General features: G+C 54.3%; 5 protein-coding genes across 8 annotated transcripts; 3 read left to right on the forward strand and 2 right to left on the reverse strand.

The window, feature by feature from the left end:
- Nucleotides 1–165: 165 nt before the first annotated feature.
- FBXW9 (F-box and WD repeat domain containing 9) lies at nucleotides 166–4,543 on the forward strand. Of its 2 annotated transcripts, XM_074291128.1 has the most exons (10): nucleotides 166–971; nucleotides 1,200–1,339; nucleotides 2,239–2,367; nucleotides 2,468–2,580; nucleotides 2,696–2,787; nucleotides 3,032–3,180; nucleotides 3,352–3,465; nucleotides 3,810–3,899; nucleotides 3,981–4,046; nucleotides 4,135–4,543. In XM_074291128.1, the coding sequence occupies exons 1-10, from the start codon at nucleotides 563–565 to the stop codon at nucleotides 4,207–4,209; spliced, it is 1,377 nt and encodes a 458-aa protein (XP_074147229.1). In that variant the 5' UTR covers nucleotides 166–562; the 3' UTR covers nucleotides 4,210–4,543. The 2 variants fall into 2 exon arrangements, with proteins under 2 accessions (XP_074147229.1, XP_074147322.1); XM_074291221.1 differs by lacking the exon at nucleotides 3,352–3,465.
- Nucleotides 4,544–5,021: 478 nt separating this feature from the next.
- On the reverse strand, nucleotides 5,022–5,421 carry GNG14 (G protein subunit gamma 14). The gene is given in 1 exon segment (XM_074292261.1): nucleotides 5,022–5,421. A coding segment is annotated over 1 exon segment (306 nt). The 3' UTR covers nucleotides 5,022–5,115.
- A 4,320-nt stretch (nucleotides 5,422–9,741) lies between these two features.
- Nucleotides 9,742–13,144, forward strand: DHPS (deoxyhypusine synthase). Of its 2 annotated transcripts, none has more exons than XM_074291352.1 (9): nucleotides 9,742–10,158; nucleotides 10,919–11,083; nucleotides 11,241–11,362; nucleotides 11,443–11,539; nucleotides 11,702–11,788; nucleotides 11,964–12,069; nucleotides 12,149–12,252; nucleotides 12,649–12,774; nucleotides 12,856–13,144. In XM_074291352.1, the coding sequence occupies exons 1-9, from the start codon at nucleotides 9,937–9,939 to the stop codon at nucleotides 12,949–12,951; spliced, it is 1,125 nt and encodes a 374-aa protein (XP_074147453.1). In that variant the 5' UTR covers nucleotides 9,742–9,936; the 3' UTR covers nucleotides 12,952–13,144. The 2 variants fall into 2 exon arrangements, with proteins under 2 accessions (XP_074147453.1, XP_074147547.1); XM_074291446.1 differs by having other exon boundaries at nucleotides 9,784–10,158; nucleotides 12,149–12,251; nucleotides 12,712–12,774.
- WDR83 (WD repeat domain 83) lies at nucleotides 12,975–15,719 on the reverse strand. Its single transcript, XM_074291581.1, has 9 exons — nucleotides 15,522–15,719; nucleotides 15,283–15,403; nucleotides 14,967–15,072; nucleotides 14,711–14,759; nucleotides 14,492–14,618; nucleotides 14,335–14,402; nucleotides 14,155–14,263; nucleotides 13,403–13,517; nucleotides 12,975–13,316 (listed from the first exon to the last, which is right to left on the reverse strand). Exons 1-9 carry the CDS (start codon nucleotides 15,622–15,624, stop codon nucleotides 13,164–13,166), a joined length of 951 nt encoding a protein of 316 aa, XP_074147682.1. The 5' UTR covers nucleotides 15,625–15,719; the 3' UTR covers nucleotides 12,975–13,163.
- WDR83OS (WD repeat domain 83 opposite strand) lies at nucleotides 15,708–17,672 on the forward strand. Of its 2 annotated transcripts, none has more exons than XM_074292134.1 (4): nucleotides 15,708–15,862; nucleotides 16,377–16,482; nucleotides 16,597–16,699; nucleotides 17,246–17,672. In XM_074292134.1, the coding sequence occupies exons 1-3, from the start codon at nucleotides 15,813–15,815 to the stop codon at nucleotides 16,696–16,698; spliced, it is 258 nt and encodes an 85-aa protein (XP_074148235.1). In that variant the 5' UTR covers nucleotides 15,708–15,812; the 3' UTR covers nucleotide 16,699; nucleotides 17,246–17,672. The 2 variants fall into 2 exon arrangements, with proteins under 2 accessions (XP_074148235.1, XP_074148156.1); XM_074292055.1 differs by having other exon boundaries at nucleotides 15,709–15,862; nucleotides 16,597–16,694.
- Nucleotides 17,673–17,730: the final 58 nt, after the last annotated feature.

A 17,730-nucleotide genomic window follows, 5' to 3' on the forward strand; every position in this document is an offset into this window, starting at 1 on the left:
TTCCGGGGATAAAGAACGGGCCGAATCTGGTGGGAAGGAGGCTAGATAGTGCACGAGCAGTTTCAAGGCTCCGCCCCGAAGCAGCGGAAGTGAGGTGTCCTGTTTCCGGCCCGTCGGTGGTTCTACAGCTGTTGTGCTACGTCATCAGTCGGTGCCGGAAGTAACGTCCCGGTGCCTTGGAGACGAAATGCAGCTGGGGCGGCGGCGGCCCAGCGGGTGACAGGTGGGAGGTGGAGGGGCTCCGTGGGGAGGCGCCTCAGTCCGCCCTGGGCTCTCCCTCCCGTACTTCGGGCCCCCGCCACCTTTGGCCCGGGCCCCCACGTAGCGCGGTGTGGTGCGTTGGTAAGAGCCCTGGATTGGATTGAGAAGACCTGGATTCGAGTGCTGCCTCTGCCATTTACTGCTGGCGTGTTACCGGGAGAGTCGCTTCCCTCCTCTGAGCCGTAAAGTGAGGGGGCGGGTCAGGGAGCGCACGAGGGTTCTTCCAGCCTTCGCTCTGTGATCGTATGCTCTCAGGGCGTTTCCCCCCCCATCCTCGGCCCCACAGGGTCTTCCCCCCGGCATGGAGCCACCCCCAGACGACAACCAGGACTGGGATGAGGACTCGGACCCTGAGGCAGATCCGGATGTCCAAGCCCAGGAGTACATCGACCGAGTTCTGGGTTCGCCCAGCCCGGCCCCGGCCCGCACGGTCCTGGCGCCCCCGCCAGTGGTCAGCCCCCGCCCACCTCCGGCGGAGCTGTGGCGGGAATCCCTGCGGTCCCCCGGCGGGGAGCCCGGCCCGGACGCATCCGGCCTGCTGGGTCTGCCGCTGGAGCTAATCCTGGAGATCTGCTCCTACCTAGAGGCGAGGCTGGTGCTGGGGGTCCTGCCCCTGGTGTGCCGCTCCCTCCGGGACATCGTCCAGGACCAGGTTATGTGGAAGATCCGCGTGCAGAAACTCCTGGGGGGGGCCTACCCCGTGGTGGAAGGTGCGGGGGCCGGGGGGAGGGGCCCGACCCTGCGCTGACCCCAGGACTTCACCAGGGTGGGGGGAAAGATGGGGAGGGACGCGGAACCTTCAGGGTCGAGCCGTTTTCCTTGGCTGAATTAGGGAGTGAGGCTGCCGGGAAGGGAGGGGGGCGGCGGCCAGAGAGGAGACAACTTTCGGATGGGGCAGGGCTCAGACCTCGCTATTTCCCCCCACCCCGGCCCCCCAGAGGAGGACTTTGACTGGCCGGCGGCCTGCATTGAATTAGAGGAGCACCTGGCCCGCTGGGCAGATGACGGGCGCAGGGCCGAATACTTCTGCTTGTCGGACGGCCACTTTGCCTCCATCGACTCGGTGCTCCTGCTGCAGGTGAGGGCCAGGCCGGCCTCCTTGGGCGCGGGAGGGGGTCAGCAGCCTGGCCCCCGCCCAGGCGACGCGCCCAGTTTCTATGACTAGCTCTGCCAAGCGTAACCCCGCAGGGCCGGAGAGCAGGTGAGAGGAGGGGCCTGGATGTGAGAACGGGACACTGGAAGCTCCCTGGCTTGGCTAGGCCCGGGGCTGAAGTGGAATGTGCTCTGTTCCATGCCCCCCTGGGACATCTGGAGGTCCCTTCTTCCACACTCCCTGTTTCTGCCGCCCGTCCTGAGCTCCCGTCCAGCCAGAGTCTAATGGCCTCTACTTCCACAGGCTCTCAGATCCAAGCAGGCGCCTCTCGTGGTCTATTGTTAAAATCCTTTTCTTTCTTTCGTGCCCCCCACTTCCGTCCACCTGCTGCATGCCCGACTAGGCCGCTCTCCGGTGAGAAAAATGAGCAAGCTCACCGTGTCCTCGCCTGAATCTAGAGATTGCCGAATCCCACCTGCCGTCCCTGCGGCTCGGAACTGCCCCTGTATCCCCCTGCCTTGGCCCCGATCTTGCTGATGCTTAGAAAGGCACTCCCTCCTCTTAGCTCCACTGCCCAAATGCCGTTTCCTTTAAGAGAGAGGGAGGGAGGGAGAGACTGTCTTTCGTTTATTATGGTTATTATGGATTCCCAAAGCCAGGGTTTGAACTCTAACCCTAAGCACAGTGGAAAGAACTCTGGGTTTGAAGTGGAAGAACTTACATTTGAATCCCAGCTTTGTGACTTTGGCTTTCTAGCTGACGTTTCCTCATCTTCACTATGATAGGGTGAGATCAGAAAATCTCAGAGGTCACATGTAGCTCATAAATCCTGTCCTGGGACTATCTTCCATAAGGCCCTCACCCCCACCTGTGTCCTCCTCCAGGGCGGGGCACTCTGTGTCTCTGGCTCCAGAGACCGCAATGTCAACTTGTGGGACTTAAGACAGCTGGGAGTAGAGCCAGGCAAAGTTCTGGTCAAGGCCCTGGGTACCCAGCGCAGTGGGACCCACAAGGTGAGGATTGGGAGCCAGGCTTTGGGGTGAGTCTATTGATGGGCTTATGTGGGCGGCTCCCAAATGAGGCTCCAGGCCCTGACTGCCCCAGTTTCTCCAGGGCTGGGTCTGGTCCCTGGCCTCCCAGGATAACCGCGTCTGCTCGGGCTCCTGGGATAGCACCGTGAAGCTCTGGGACATGGAAGCTGACGGGCAGCAGTTTGGGGAGATCAGGTATGCGGTGGTTGGGGGGGAGAACGCTCCAAGGTTCGGGCCTGGGAGGGATGGAGAAGGATGAGGCCCAGCTGGCCCAACTTCCCTTCCCCCAGCCCCATTCCTGTCTCCCTAGGGGCAAGGCTGCAGTTCTCTGTCTCTCCTACCGTCCTGACATCCTGGTCACTGGCACCTATGACAAGAAAGTGACTGTTTACGATCCCCGAGGTGGGCCCCCAGAATCCTGGGCAGAGATAGGGAAAGTAGGGAGCCCCGGGGAGCGTAGGATTTCAGGGTGGTGGAGAGCCAACAAGAGCTCCGTATGCTAGCTGGGGTGGTCGACAGTATTGTCACAGTCTGGGATCAGGTCTCAGAAGGTGGCCTTTGCGAGCATCTCTCTGGTCTGGACCGGAAGCCTTTGGGAGGGGAGGAAGTGACCGGCTGTTCTAATGCTTGACCCACTTCGGCACAGCGGGCCAGGCCCTGGTGAAGAGCCGAAGGCTGCATTCCAGTGCCGTGCTGGCCTTGTTGGCTGATGACCAGTACATTATCTCAGGAAGTGAGGACCGGACCTTGGTGGTGTTTGAGCGGCGGACCAACAGTGTCCTACAGCGGCTGCAGGTGCTGGGGCCCAGCGGGGCTGGGGGTGGGGGGAGCAGCCCCGGGTCTGGTGCTGCCCTTGCCCCTGCCCCGGCCCTGGCTCCATCCTTGATGGCAGGGAGGAGGTGGGGCTCAGGGTGGAGGTCAGGACCAGTTTGTTCTTCCACTGAGCCTTCCTCTTCTTGCCACCAGCTGGAGTCATATCTACTGTGCATGTCCTATCAAGAGCCCCAGCTCTGGGCTGGGGACAACCAGGGTCTGCTCTATGTGTTTGAGAACCACGGAGGCCAATTCAAGCATGTCAGGGTGTGGTATTTCTCAGTTCTTCTCACCTTGGCTTGACTTTCTCCCTTGCTCATTTCTCTTCTGGCCTTGGGGATAGGAGGGGAAACCATAGCAAATAATCTCCCAAGATTTCACTGTCTTGTTCTGGGCTGGGTGATCCTAAGCCCACTTTTAATTTTTGATTTTGTTTTTCATTCTAAGAGTTGGAAAAGGGTGTGGGCGGAAGGGCCATCCCTGGATCAGCAGCTGGCCTGAGACTATGATCTAAGTTGGGAACTGGATTTGGAGGGGTGTGGGAGGGCAGGGACCTGGTGTTGGGAGATAGAAACCCTTCGTGCCCCATCCCTTGTGTCTCTTCCTTACAGTCCTTTGATGTGGGGCATAGGTCACAAATCACTGGCATTGAACATTCCCTGGGGTCACTTTATACCACATCCACGGACAAAACCATTCGGGTAAGCACCAGCTGACTGGGGTCCCCAAATTGAAGCGTATATCCTCACATCCAGACCCTGAGCCCAGTCCTTCCTCTCCAGGTACACGTGCCTACTGACCCACCAAGGACCATCTGCACCCGAAGCCACCACAATGTTCTTAATGGGGTAAGCCCTCCCCCCCAAGCTTTGCCTCACTGCACCCTCTGCCCACTGCCCTCTGGTAAGGCCTCTGTTCCTGACTCCCTTCTGCCAGGTCTGTGCTGATGGCAACATGGTGGTAGCTGCATCCGGGGGCCTGTCCTTGGAGGTGTGGCGATTGAAGCCCTGAAGAAGACAGGGCCCAGAGGACTGAGTCTGGCTGAGGCATCCTGGGATACTTCCCCCATCATGGCCCCAAGCCCGAGGCTGGGGACCATCCCAACTGTCCGGGTCTCAGACCTGGTTCTGTGGTGCTACCGGAGTCCATGGCCATTTTCTGTAGTGGCCAAAGATAATATTGCTCCCACTGTGTGAGCTCATAGCTCCCGAAGGGGCCGGATGAGGGGTGAGGTCCCTCCCGTGAGGGCTTGGCTGGTCCCCTCCTTTCCCTGTTATTTATTATTGGAATATCCTTTTTTTCCTGCTGTTGAGGCCAAAGCTCAGGAATAAACCTGTTGGATGATTCCCCTGCTGTGTACTTTGGGACCTGTCTGTGAAGTCACTAGTGCCTTCCTGTGGACAGAGATGGGACATCCATTTGTGATGCTGCTCATGGGGGTGTCGCTTCTGACCTGCGCTTACTGATTGACAGCAGTAGGCCTGGGATGTGAGAAGCGTGTTTATTAGAGGCTGAGGGAGAGACCAGGAAGTGGGTGAGTGTGAAATGCCTTTATGGGACACCCAGATCCTTCGGAGGTCGGAGAGATTCTTGGTTCTCCTTCCCAGACAAATTCAGACTCACATACAGAACTGAGGACTCCAGTAAGGCCTCACCTGCATTTTCCTGTGCCTCAGACTCAAGGATTGAAGGGACAGGAGAGGAGATCAAAGGTTCTTTTTTTTGGAGGGGAAGGATCACAGGATGGAAATGTCTCAGGGAAGTGAGGGAACAGTGCGGTGGGGTCTGTCTCGGGCTATAGGAGACTGGTGTCAGGTAGCTTAGGACAGGAAGGTGAGGAGTACTGAATCGGAAATTCGAAGGGAAGGCTCTCACAACAGAGGTGTCTAAAGATATAAGGGTTTCTTGAGAGAGGGGTCACAGGATGGTACATGGCTTCTTCTCCTTGAAGGGATTGACAGCAGCTGGGATGCCCATGAGGAATGGGTCACTCTTGGCGTGTTCCACACAGTATTGCAAGAGCTCCCCCTGCTGCCTTGGATACCTAAGACCAGACCAGGGGCCTAGCTAGTTACCAAGGACCAGACCCATCCCTCCCCAGCCCATCCTCTCCCAGTCTGAAGCCCTCACCTGGACACGGTCAATGCCAGCCTCCATCCGCAGCTGCTCCACTGCCCGGCGCGCTTGACCTATGTCACTGCCGCTTGTCATCTTGCTGGACATCTGCCACATGGGGGAGAGGGACTTGGAACTGTCGGAACGGGATCAAACTCCCCTAGCCCCTTGCAGCAAGAAAAGCCAGCTACTAGCCCCCACACCCAATCCCTCCTCAAGTTGCTCCTGGACCTCTCAGGCTCAGACTTGTCCTGCCAGTTAACTGTGACTGTGACCTTGGACCCCCACCTCAGCTTTTTCTCATCTGAGAAATGAGAAATGCAACCTTTCCTAGCTTTAAGTACTGTGGTTTCCAAGTCTGCTTCCTTCATCTTCTCCCCTCCTCCTCCACTTGAATCCCCCAGGCTCGTTCCAGGCCCACTGCGGGGGAATGGATCATTGCCAGGAAGGCCAGAAAGGCTGGGTGAGCATTGGATGTGGAGTCAGGCTTCAGATTCAAGGCTCAGCACTTAAGTCTAATTCCTTCTCTGAGCCTGGGTTTTTTTTTTTTTTTTTTTTTTTTTTTTTTTGTTTGTTTGTTTGTTTGTTTTTTTTTTTGTAAAATAAAAGATATTGGACTATGCTAAATCCTATGATCCTTACCTCTCCAAGGAGAGATTCTCTCTGTCAGGGTCTGGTTCTGCTTAGTGCCCAGGGAGGAATGCCACCTCTCCCATCCACTAATAGCCCAGCCCCCTGGACTCCCAGGGTCTGGGCTGTCCCTTTCTTCCCTCCCACCAGTGCCTTTGAAGCCAGGACACCTGGGGAGTGAATGTCACTGCCAGAAAATAGCAGCAGCTGCAGTGGCTGTGGGGTGGGCGGGAGCCCTCTGAGGGGGGAAAGGGTATGAATACAATAACCCATCTGTCAGGCAGGAACCCAGAAGAAACCCAGTAGTGGGGTTCCAACCACATAGCTTGATGCCTTGGGGAACTGCCTGATTTCATGGATCATAGGATATCACGGCCAAAGTGGGCTACACCAGTGGCCTCCAAATAAGAGTCCATGCACTCTCCAAGGGGTTGTGGCAAGACCCCAAGTCCAGAGGGACTGGTCATAAGCAATCATAGGCTGATTTCCAACATCTCCATGCCAAAAGAAAAATAATCTGAATGTAATAAAGGATCCTTTTCCTCCTCTACCATGTATATGGAAATGCCCACAATAAATGCCCATCTGCCATCTTCCCCATTGTATCCCACCATTGACCTTTTGTAGCTTCACCAAGTACTTGTTCCTCAAACCTAGTGAAACGGTGGCAATTGAGAGAGGGGACCTCCAAGATTTTCTTGGACCCTGTTTACCATCTTTCCCCTCCCTACTTTATTGTTCCCAAGTCACTGATGATAGATTAAGGTCCTTTCAACTCTACTGAGCTTTCCTATTCCCAGCACCCAAATTGATATTCATACTCAAAGCCACCTTGTAGTCCTTAATTTTATTTTTTAAATTAAAGCTTTTTATTTTCAAAACATATGGACAGATAATTTTTTAACATTGACCCTTGCATAGCCTTGTGTTCCAAATTTTCCCTTCCCCTCCTCCCCTAGATATCAAGCAATCCAATATGTGGGTTTTTTTCATGTCTTTATTCTTAAAAATATTATATGGTACTTTAAAGTATGTATAGTTCTCTCAATATGTTCTCATTTTGGTTTCACAAAGTCCCTTTAAAGGAGATGCTTCAAGTGTTAATTATCTCTTTTATAGATAAGAAAACTCTTAAGGTACAAAATAGTTAAAGATTCCAAGCAGTACATTATTTAGCATGCTTTTACTTTTTACTTTTTTCTCCACCAATGCATTATTTTCTTTTTGACAAGGCAGTTTGGGGTTATGTGGCTTGCCAGGATCACACAGCTAGTAAGTGTTAAGTGTCTGAAGTCTCATTTGAACTCAGATTCTCCTGATTCCAGGGCTGGTGCTCTGTCCACTGCACCAACTAATTAATCTGTCAGTTCATTATTATTATTGTTATTTTTAATTAAAGCTTTTTATTTACAAAATATATGCATGGTTAATTTTTCCAACACTGACCCTTGGAAAACCTTTTGTTCCAAACTTTCCCCACTTTTCCCCTACCTCCTCCCTTAGATGGCAGATAGTCCAATACATGTTAAATTTGTTGAAATACATGCTAAATCCAATATATGTATACATATTTATACAGTTATCTTGCTGCACAAGAAAAATCAGATCAAGGAAGAAGGAAGAAAAAGAAAAACTAAGAAAACATAATGCAAACAAATAGCAGAGAATGAGAATGCTATGTTGTGTTGCACATTCTGTTCCCATGGTTCTCTCTCTGGGTATGTTCTCTTCACTGAACAATTGGAACTGGTTTGAATCATCTCATTGTTGAAGAGAGCCACGTTCATCAGAATTGATCATTGTATAATATTGATAATATTGCCATGTACAATGATCTCCTGGTTCTGCTCATTTCTTACAGAATGATATTATTCTATAACATTCCTATACCATAACTCATTCAGCCATTCTCCAGCTGCTGGGCATCTACTCATTTCCCAATTCCTTGCCACTACAAAAAGGGCTACCACAAGTAGTGCTTAATTCTTGCCTCACTCCTCATGGCCTTCTTTCTACCTCTCATAAAGATCCCTTTGTTTCATTCACCCTTAATCGGGCATCTCACCCAGACTTTTATCAATAGCTTTTAACTAGCCTCTGACTTGTAACTTCTACCTAAGAGCTCAGGTCAGACCATGCCATTCCTTTTTCAGTAAACTCCAATAGTCCCCCTCTTGGACTGTAGGATCAAAAGTTTCAACTTATATTTAATTTAAATTAATATTTTTTCTTGGAAATAATTACATGAACTGATTCTGAATGAAACATTGCACACTGATAGTAACATTGTGCTGTGCTCATCTCTGATACACTTTAACTTTTTTCAGCAATACAATGATACAAGACAATTCCAAAAGACTCATGATGGAAAATGGTATCCACAGCCAGAGAAAGAATTGTGGAGTCTATATGTAGATTGAAGTATATTTTTTGTGATTGTTGTGGCAGTGGTTTTTCCCTTTTGTTCTGATTCTTCTTTCACAACATGATTAATGTGGAAATAATTGTACACATATATCAGATTACTTGCTTTCTTAAGGAGGAGGAAGAGAAAGGGGGGAGAAAAATGGAAATCAAAATCTTATAGATGTTAAAAACTATTTTTACACATAATTGGAAAACAAATACTACTAATTGGGAAAATAGAAAAAATAAATGTATATTTTTATATGTTTGATTAAGCATATATTATCACAGTGGTAAAGTATTAGAGACTGTAAATTTCATTCATATGGGGAACTTTTAGGTAAGGAAATTTTGTCTTCCAAAGAAGGTTGACATCCTGGAAGTTTGCTACCTTTGAATTTCCTAAACCAGAGCAACCAGATATTAAGGGACCTGCCCATCATCACACAGATGCCATGCGGCAGGACTTGAATCCAGTTCTTTATCCGTTTATACCATTTTTTGTTGTTGCTTCAGTTGTGGTCAACTGCGTCCCTATTTGGGTTTTCTTGGCAAAGGTCCTGGAGTGATTCGCCATTTCCTTCTCCAGTTTATGAGGCACACAAAGTTCACTTAGTGTTTGAGGCTGGATCTGAATTCCAGTCCAGGCCTGGGATCCACTCTCCATTGCGCCACCCGGCTGCCCTTCTACATCACAAATCTCCCTATAGGTAAGTTTAGAGAACATACAAGTAAATGGACACACTTTTTTTTGATGCTCTGCTGCCCTTCCACAAGGATATTACCTCATCCCTTGGCACGGCTGGCTTCTGGAGGCCAGGCAGGGCAGCGGAGAGAACTGGAATCAGGAAGATTTAAAATCCAGTCTCAGCGCTAGCTGTGTGACCGTGGACAATCACTCAAGCCCATCTGCCTCAGTTTCCTCCTATGTAAAACGAGTCCGGGAAGGAAATGGCGCGCCCACTCCAGTATTAATGCTCAGGAACCCTAAATAGGGTAACGACGAGCAGTTATAATGTCCCGTCTAAACTTGGCCCTTTCCTAGCTCAGGACGCTGCACACAGCCGCCGACTTAGCTGACTCATCTGTGAAATGGGCAGAGGGGGAGGATGGATCGCCCACGTGAGCCCCGCTCTCCAGTCCGGGATTTTACAGAGAAGGTAACAAGTGACCGAGGGAAGGGCCGGGTATATTCTGCTCCAGAATTATGAGGAGGCCTGGGCCCCGCCTGAGCCGTGAGACTGCGCACCAGGGGCATCTCCTGGATGCCGAGCAATGGCAGACCCGGTACCGAAGCGGGGAGCCTGAAGTCTCTCTGGGGGCGACAGTGGGCGGGGCAACGCCCCGCGAAGCTCTAGAGCCTCAGCGGCATCCGTAGAAGACAAAAGACTCGGGGAAAAAAGGGCCCTGGGCCTCCGTCGCCACGTGACGTGCACCACTTCCGGTCCCTCACGCTCTCCGCTCCCTGGCTTCATTTCCTCTGCTAACCGGGGAAGGGGTGCGGGGGCCGGTATCGCGCTTAGCTCCGGGTGAGCAAGGGCGGGCCGGGAGCCCTCACCCTGACCTCCGACCTCTCTCGTAGAGCCCATGGAGGGTTCCCCAGAGGAAGAGGGGCCCGGGCCGCGACCGCCCCCAGGAGCTCTGGATGCGGTCCTTAGGCACAGTTCGGCGCTGCCCGCGGGCGCCGTCCAGGTCCGGGGCTATGACTTCAATCGTGGCCTGGACTATGGCGCCCTCCTGCGCGCCTTCGCCACCACCGGCTTTCAGGCCACCAGTTTCGGCCGAGCCGTGCAGCAGGTCAACGCCATGGTGAGGGGGCGGGGCTGGGAGGAGGTCGTCCGGATCTCGTCGAGGGAGGGGCCTGGGGGAGGGCAGTCCCGATTGTGGCGAGGGGGCGGGACTAAAGAGCAAGATAAGATTCTGGTGAGAGGGCGGGACTAGGGAGGCAGGTCAAACCTATGCTACGAGGAGAGGGCGGGGCTGGGGCAGGATCGAGGCGAAGGGGCGGGGCCGAGGAGTAGGAAGGACCGAGGTGAGAGGGCGGGGCTGAGGAGGCAATTAGTCCTGGCTACTGTGGTAGTCCTAGGAGGAAAGGGGGATTAGATGGGGGGAGGAGTGTCAATACCCACAGTATTGGGAGAGGAGTGGGTGAGGGAAGAATCGCTAATCCACTGCACAGCAAGATCCCGGAGGCCCGGTACAGGGAGAGCATCACAATTTGATGACTGGGTCCAAGGTGGGATGAAGGGGCACTTCAGGGTGAAGCATGAAGGGTCAGGGGGACACTGAGAGGACAAAGTAGGAGAGACGGTGGGTCAGCGCCATGTTCAGGGCGCACAGGTATTGAGGGACCGAAGGCAGCACTGTCACCTTCTACACATCTGCCCAGTTCAGAATTTAAGCATCCAAATCAGGAGACAAGTTTTCTTTTATGATCTTGACCTAGTTTTTTTTTATCTTCTACTGGTATCTAGTCAAAGATATTGGGAATGTTATCTTTAAGTGGGTCCTAATTCCTAGACAGGAGCTTTTGGTTTGCAGAGGTATCGGTCACTCCCTTCTCTCCCAGATTGAGAAGAAGCTGGAGCCTCTTGGGGAGGAGGAGGAGAACCATTCAGACCTGAACCCAAGTCGTCGCCCATTGAGCGGCTGTACCATCTTCCTGGGGTACACTTCGAATCTCATCAGCTCTGGTGTTCGAGAGACCATTCGATACCTGGTGCAGCACAATATGGTACGGGAGAGTGGCTTGGATCGTCAACACCTGGAAACTCCCAGGAGCCTAGTGAAAGAGTTCCTTTGGCTGGGGGAGGAATGGGTTTGGAACTGGCACAGAGGGAGGTGGGTCAGGGTGCTACCTAGGCCAGGGATGATTTCTCCTGTGCCTACAGGTGGATGTTCTGGTGACAACTGCAGGTGGTATAGAGGAAGATCTGATCAAATGCCTAGCACCCACGTATCTAGGTGAATTTAGCCTGAAGGGGAAGGACTTGAGACAAAATGGAATCAATAGGTATGGGTGAGAGAGGAGGTTGCCACTGTGGAGACTTCTCTGCTTCAAAACCCTGAAGTAACTTACCCCTAACTCTCCAGGATTGGAAACCTGCTTGTCCCCAATGACAATTACTGCAAGTTTGAGACCTGGTTGATGCCAATTTTGGACCAGATGGTTCTGGAGCAAGATACAGAGGTAGCCACAATTGAGGGGGTGGGATGGGGTAAAACAGAAGGTCTGATTCCGGGGTCATTGGGGAGGGCATTCAGTAAGGGACTAAAGGGGTTAAGGACTCCAGGAATTGGGAGAGAAAGTGTTCCTTGAGGTCAACAATCCCAAGAGACTGTTATTTTCTAGGGGGTGAAATGGACACCATCAAAGATGATTGCACGATTGGGCAAAGAAATCAACAATCCCGAGTCTGTATATTACTGGGCACAGAAGGTATGACTTATTAACGAAAAGGGTATGGAGAATTAAGATTTCTGTCCAAATATCCCAAAGCCCTGTGCCCATGATCTTTGAATCCATTGCTCTTTCTCCTTTGGCCCAGTGATTGGGGAGGGAATCTTGGGTCTTTACATTGTTGGGACTTCTGGTTCCTAATCTTACTGTCTAGAACAACATCCCAGTGCTAAGTCCAGCTTTGACAGATGGTTCTCTTGGGGATATGATCTTCTTCCATTCATATAAGAAACCAGGGCTTGTACTGGACATTGTGGAAGGTGAGTTTTCCCACACCCGAGGGAAGGGCACCAGGAAGCCAGGAGCCCCCAGTAAAGCCTGCTTGCTCCCTTTGCCCAGATTTACAGCTCATCAATGCTCAGGCCCTCTTTGCCAAGCGTACAGGCATGATCATTCTCGGGGGAGGCCTGGTGAAGCACCACATTGCCAATGCCAACCTCATGGTAAGGCTCTTCTGTAGAAGTGCTGGGAATCTTTCTGCATGTCAGGGACTCTGTGACTCTGGACGGTGCTGCTCTGTCTTCCCTTCCCACTTCCCTGGAGTGTTCTCAGACCTCAGCATTGCCTGTGAAAGACCTAAGAGTGCTATATGGTGACAAAAATATGGAGTTTGCAGATAGGAGAGACGTGGGTTCAAATTCAGCTCCTGACACTTGTCCTATGACTCCCATGGACAAATGGCTTAATCCCTGAACCCATCTTCATCTGTACAACAGGGCTAATCCCCAGGGTCCCCATTTTGCCCTCTGCTGGGAGGCTTAGGGGAGATAATATATCTGAAGCACCACTGTGAGAAGTCAGCCTCCCTCATCTGCCTTCATTCCAACCTATCTCAACAGAGAAATGGGGCCGATTATGCTGTCTACATTAACACGGCCCAGGAGTTTGATGGCTCGGACTCCGGTGCAAGACCAGACGAGGCTGTGTCTTGGGGAAAGATCCGAATGGATGCCAAGCCAGTTAAGGTACCCCTGACCCCAGCTGGGTGGGGGGGATAACCTTTGGCCTCTAGCTACTGAGTGCTGTCTCCTACTTCCCTCCTCCAGGTCTATGCTGACGCCTCTCTTGTCTTCCCTCTGCTTGTGGCAGAGACTTTTGCCCAGAAAATCAGCGCCTTCACTCCAGAGAAGAGTGATGACTGAACAACTGGTTCCAACAAGGAATCTGGGGGTTCTGGATTCTGACTCCTATTTATTGTTTCACAGTTATTCCCCAGACATCCCTAATTTTTATGGTGTCCTGGCCAAGGCCAGCAAATACCTAGGGCTAGATAAGGCCCTTTATGTGGCAGATGATACAGATCCCTAAGGCCAATAAAGTATGTATTTCCATCCAGGCATGTTTCTGTTGCCCCTCAAGCCGGCAACTCATCCTCTGCTACAAACGATTCTTCTCGCCAGCACTGCACGTTCCCTTCTGACGCTGTTAGCAGGCAGGGCTCCGTGGGGTGGAAGGCCAGGGACTGAACTACACCATGACTCACAGGCAGGGTCAAAGCCAAAGTACCCTAAGATAGAACAAAAAGGTTATAGTGAGGAGGAGGAAGAAGGCAAATGCTAGTTGCTGGGCAGCCCTGGGGATGGGGGCACTCACCTCCACCAGATCCCAGAAGTAGACATGTCCGTCCTCTGAGGCACTGACCACGTGGGTATCTCGCTCACTCAGGCAGCAATCCAGCTTATATTCTTGATTTTTGTGCCCTGTGTACCTGAGGTGGCGAGAAATCAGGCTGGCTCCTGAGAGCTTAAGGCTCCCCACTCCTTCCTGCAAGAAACAGGCCCTCCAGGCTCTCCCCCAATAATGTTCTGCCTTGCCTAATGCTTTTCCTAGGCCTAGAATATGGTCATTTCTGTCTGGTTTTGTGGAAACCTCTCTTCTCCATTCCTAGGATGGCTAACCCTGTCATGACACCTCCCCTCCCCCCCACCGTGAAGCTTTCCCAGACTCCTAAGAAAACCATTTTTGGTGCCTCTTTCACCATCTTGTATTTTACAATTTTACCCACTACCCCTTTGTCACAGCTTTCTTTGGGTGTTTTCTGTGCCTGAAGAGGTTTATATATAATATAGGACAGTGGTCCTCAAACTTTTTAAATAGGGGGCCAGTTCATTGTCTCAGACCGTTGGAGTACCTCACACTCTCTCTCTGCCACCTTAGCCCAGTGATGGAAGAGTGCGTTGTTAATGCAAGTTTAGGTTGAATGTCATTTTGGGTCTGATTTTGCCATAGGCAGGCCCTGTTTGGCCCACGGGCCGTAGTTTGAGAACCCCTGATATAGGAGCTTTGTTATCACTGAACAAATGGACGAATCGATGAGAGGCCCCCAGTTTTGTTGGCTCACTCACTCTCCAAGCAGCTCTCCTGTGTCTTTGTCCAGGAGTCGAAGGGAAGAGTCCAGGCTGGAGATGAGCGTGCACTGGCCATCTTTGCTAAAGCACACACATGTGATGGGACCTGTAGAAGGTGCAAGTTAGGACCAGTGATCCCAGCCCCATGTTCTCAAGCTCCTTGTGCCCCATACTCACTTCCCACATAGTCTGCATACAGCTCTCCCATCCGGAGGTCATATCGCCGTGAGCGTCCATCCACAGAACTAGGGAGAGAGCAGGGAGAGGGCTGGAAGCATCAAGCTTTGTTCGGTCTCTGTCAGACTGCTCTTCCCCTGCTTTCTTTGGCACTCACCCTGCTAGGATCTCGTGGTCTGAGAGCTTGACGCTGGAGATACCATCCTTGGCTTCATCTAGGATCTGGACGGGGTCAGGGCGGCGTGAGCGGCAGTCCCAGCACCGGACGCTTGAATCAATGGAGCCTGTAAACAGAACCCAGCCTCCTCCAGTGAATGGAAGCCCCCAGGACTGAGGCTTTTGGAGCTCCCCCTTACCCCCAGAACTCTGCACTTACCAGACACAATCACTGTGGCTTCTTCATTGAACTGCACACAGTTCACCTTCTGTAAAGCCAGCGTGGGATGGGGGTAGAAAACAATTGGTCAAAACACGCTTTCCAGGGAAAGCCCAAGACCAGGCCAGAACCAAGCCAGTGCAGTGGTGGGAAGGAGCAAAAGCGTGCATGGGAGAAGACATTCTCTGGGGCCCCGCTAGGGAGGCAGGGGTGGGGGGCCTTGGATGTCCCTCGTCGTTCCGGTCCCTGTCCTTACCCCGGCGTGGCCCCGGAATTTTCGGAGAATCTGGCCTGACGCCACGTCCCAAAACAGAACAGCTCGGTCACTTCCCCCGGAGCACAGGCGGCTGTTGTCAAAGGAGCTAGAGGAGGGGGGGAGAAGCACAGGCCTTGGGTGAGGAGGAAGCTCCAGGGGACAGGGCGCCTGAGAGGTCTGGGGAGGGGGGGGAGTTTACAGTTTAAGGGACAAAGATGTATTCCAGGGGAAGAACATCGGGGACACCTGGAGAAGGGGAGACGACCAATCACGGAGGGCCTCCCCAGGAGAGACACGTGGGGGGAGGGGCGCTCACCCGGCAGCATCCAGCACCTCGGCCCCATGGCCGCTGTAGGTCCGAAGCAACGTCCCCCGCAGTGGGCTCCACAGGCACAGCGACTTGTCACTGCCACAGGTCAGGCAGTAACGGCCATCGACTGGGGGGAGGGGCAGAGTTCGAGCCGCTCCCGCGGCTGCTCCTTCCCCTCCCCCCTTCCCCCCTTTCTCGTTCCTGCTCCATTCCTCCCCCCCTTCCCGAGTAGGGAGAGCACGGACCATTGAAACGCACAGCCCGCACGGCTCCCTGGCGGCACGGCAGGCTGCGCACTGACTTCCGAGGCAGCTCCGGCTTCGTGGGCTTCGGCTCCGGGAACGCCATGTTCGGGGTGGTCCCTGGAACGAAAGCGTCCAAGTCCGCGGTGTTACACGCTAGAAGCTCCCCATGCTTCAGAATCTGTGCAGCACCGGAAGTGCCGGCGCAGGGAGAGGAAGGGGCGGGGTCAGGGCCGGTGGTTCCCGTGCCCCTTCCATCCTCCACCGCACACCCCGCCCCTTCCCTGCCCGGCAATGTCCGCCAACAATATGTCGGACCCCCGGCGGCCCAACAAGGTGCTAAGGTGAGGATCCAACCCCGCATCCGCCCCCCAACTCAGACATTTCCGGACAGTGAACCCATTCCGTAACAGCAACCCGCGCTTAGCGATGCTTACCCGGGGAATCTGGCTCCTTGACACCCCCGCCCCTTCGATCTCTAGCTGGGGAAGCGGGCTCCTTCATCCAGCAGCCTGCGCGCAGACCCTCTCAGCAGGGGCAGCGGCTCCCTGACAACTCCCGGGCTGCGGCCCTAAAGCGGGGAGGCCGGCTCCCCCCCCCCCCAGCCTGAGTTCCTAGCGGAGGAAGCCTGCTCCTTGTCCTTCCCGGCCTGCGCCCAGAGCTCGGAGTTGGGCAAGCCGCGCGGAGACCCGGGGGGGAAGCCGCTTCCCTCGGCTCCCAGGCGGGGAAGGTCCGTTCCGGGACTCACCCCCTGTGCTTAGACCGCCAGGGAGGAAAGCAGTTCCTATCCAAGCTTGGAGAGCTCGGGAGCCCAAAGCCCGTTCACTGATTTCTCTCACGGGGCCTTCGTGTTCCCAGGTACAAGCCGCCTGCCACGGAGAACAACCCGGCCCTGGAGGATCCCACTCCGGACTACATGAACCTGCTGGGGATGATCTTCAGCATGTGCGGCCTCATGCTCAAGGTGCAGCCCGGGACCGGGAGGGAGGAGGGGAGAAGACACGCCCCTGGGGTGAGCGTTCAGCCGGTGTGAAGGACCCCAAGGTGCTGGGTCGGAGACTGCCTTTCTTGTCCACAGCTGAAGTGGTGCGCCTGGATCGCCGTCTACTGTTCCTTCATTAGCTTCGCCAACTCCCGAAGCTCCGAAGACACCAAGCAGATGATGAGCAGCTTCATGTAAGGTGCTGGGCAGGGCCTTGGGGGCTGTCCAAGGCTCAGAGATGCGGCCCGTGGGGGCTCTCCCCCTCCTGGCCCTGTCCGAGGCTCAGAGATGCGGCCCGTGGGGGCTCTCCCCGCCCCTGACCCTGTCCGAGGCTCAGAGATGCGGCCCGTGGGGGCTCTCCCCCTCCTGGCCCTGTCCGAGGCTCAGAGATGCGGCCCGTGGGGGCTCTCCCCCTCCTGGCCCTGTCCGAGGCTCAGAGATGCGCCCCGTGGGGGCTTTCCCCGCCCCTGGCCCTGTCCGAGGCTCAGAGATGCAGCCCGTGGGGGCTCTCCCCGCCCCTGACCCTGTCCGAGGCTCAGAGATGCGGCCCGTGGGGGCTCTCCCCCTCCTGGCCCTGTCCGAGGCTCAGAGATGCGGCCCGTGGGGGCTCTCCCCCTCCTGGCCCTGTCCGAGGCTCAGAGATGCGGCCCTTGGGGGCTCTCCCCGCCCCGGGCCTGTCCTGTCTGAGGCTCAGAGATCCGCCCTTCCCGGGCTCGCATGACCCCGGCTTCCTTTCTCCCACCAGGCTCTCCATTTCTGCTGTGGTGATGTCCTACCTCCAGAACCCCCAGCCCATGACACCTCCCTGGTAGACGCGCGGACCTCAGGACCGCAGGCTTTACTTTTGGTCCCTGGGCCAAAAACAGAGAAAACGCCAGAAACTGGTTCTTTCCTCACTTCCGAGTTCACCTCCCAGCCCCTGCTTCTAGTCCGGGGCTTCAGACTGTGAGTCTGCAGTGGGGCCCCCCTTGCTGCAGGATCGCCTCTTCCCCGGGCTCCGCCTGTCAGCAGAGTCAAAGAGACTCCTGCACCTGCCGGCCCAGGGCTCGGGCGTCCGCCCCCTTCCCGGGCCCAGGCCCTTCCAAGGAGGCCGAGACTGGGCCGGCGGGCGGGGCGGAGGCTGGGTGAGGGGCTCCGGCACTTGTAATCAATACATTTGGTCAAGTAAGAAAGTTTCTCCCAGTTCTGTTCATTCTCCGCCTCTTCTTTCGGGCCCCGCCCCCGGCGCCC

Source organism: Sminthopsis crassicaudata, chromosome 1, assembly GCF_048593235.1.
Source record: "Sminthopsis crassicaudata isolate SCR6 chromosome 1, ASM4859323v1, whole genome shotgun sequence".
Lineage (NCBI taxonomy): Eukaryota > Metazoa > Chordata > Mammalia > Dasyuromorphia > Dasyuridae > Sminthopsis > Sminthopsis crassicaudata.

Coding starts and splice junctions, on each gene's coding strand:
- DHPS (XM_074291446.1), top strand. CDS start 9,937: ATGGAGGGTTCCCCAGAGGAAGAGGGGCCCGGGCCGCGACCGCCCCCA. Junction 11,540..11,701: donor TTCTGGAGCAAGATACAGAG/GTAGCCACAATT, acceptor GTTATTTTCTAG/GGGGTGAAATGGACACCATC. Junction 12,070..12,148: donor TGTACTGGACATTGTGGAAG/GTGAGTTTTCCC, acceptor CCCTTTGCCCAG/ATTTACAGCTCATCAATGCT.
- WDR83 (XM_074291581.1), bottom strand. CDS start 15,624: ATGGCGTTCCCGGAGCCGAAGCCCACGAAGCCGGAGCTGCCTCGGAAG. Junction 14,760..14,966: donor AATTCCGGGGCCACGCCGGG/GTAAGGACAGGG, acceptor CTGGCTTTACAG/AAGGTGAACTGTGTGCAGTT. Junction 14,403..14,491: donor GACCACGAGATCCTAGCAGG/GTGAGTGCCAAA, acceptor CTCTCTCCCTAG/TTCTGTGGATGGACGCTCAC.
- FBXW9 (XM_074291128.1), top strand. CDS start 563: ATGGAGCCACCCCCAGACGACAACCAGGACTGGGATGAGGACTCGGAC. Junction 3,181..3,351: donor GTGTCCTACAGCGGCTGCAG/GTGCTGGGGCCC, acceptor TCTTGCCACCAG/CTGGAGTCATATCTACTGTG. Junction 4,047..4,134: donor ACCACAATGTTCTTAATGGG/GTAAGCCCTCCC, acceptor CCCTTCTGCCAG/GTCTGTGCTGATGGCAACAT.
- WDR83OS (XM_074292055.1), top strand. CDS start 15,813: ATGTCCGCCAACAATATGTCGGACCCCCGGCGGCCCAACAAGGTGCTA. Junction 15,863..16,376: donor CGGCCCAACAAGGTGCTAAG/GTGAGGATCCAA, acceptor TCGTGTTCCCAG/GTACAAGCCGCCTGCCACGG. Junction 16,483..16,596: donor TGTGCGGCCTCATGCTCAAG/GTGCAGCCCGGG, acceptor TCTTGTCCACAG/CTGAAGTGGTGCGCCTGGAT.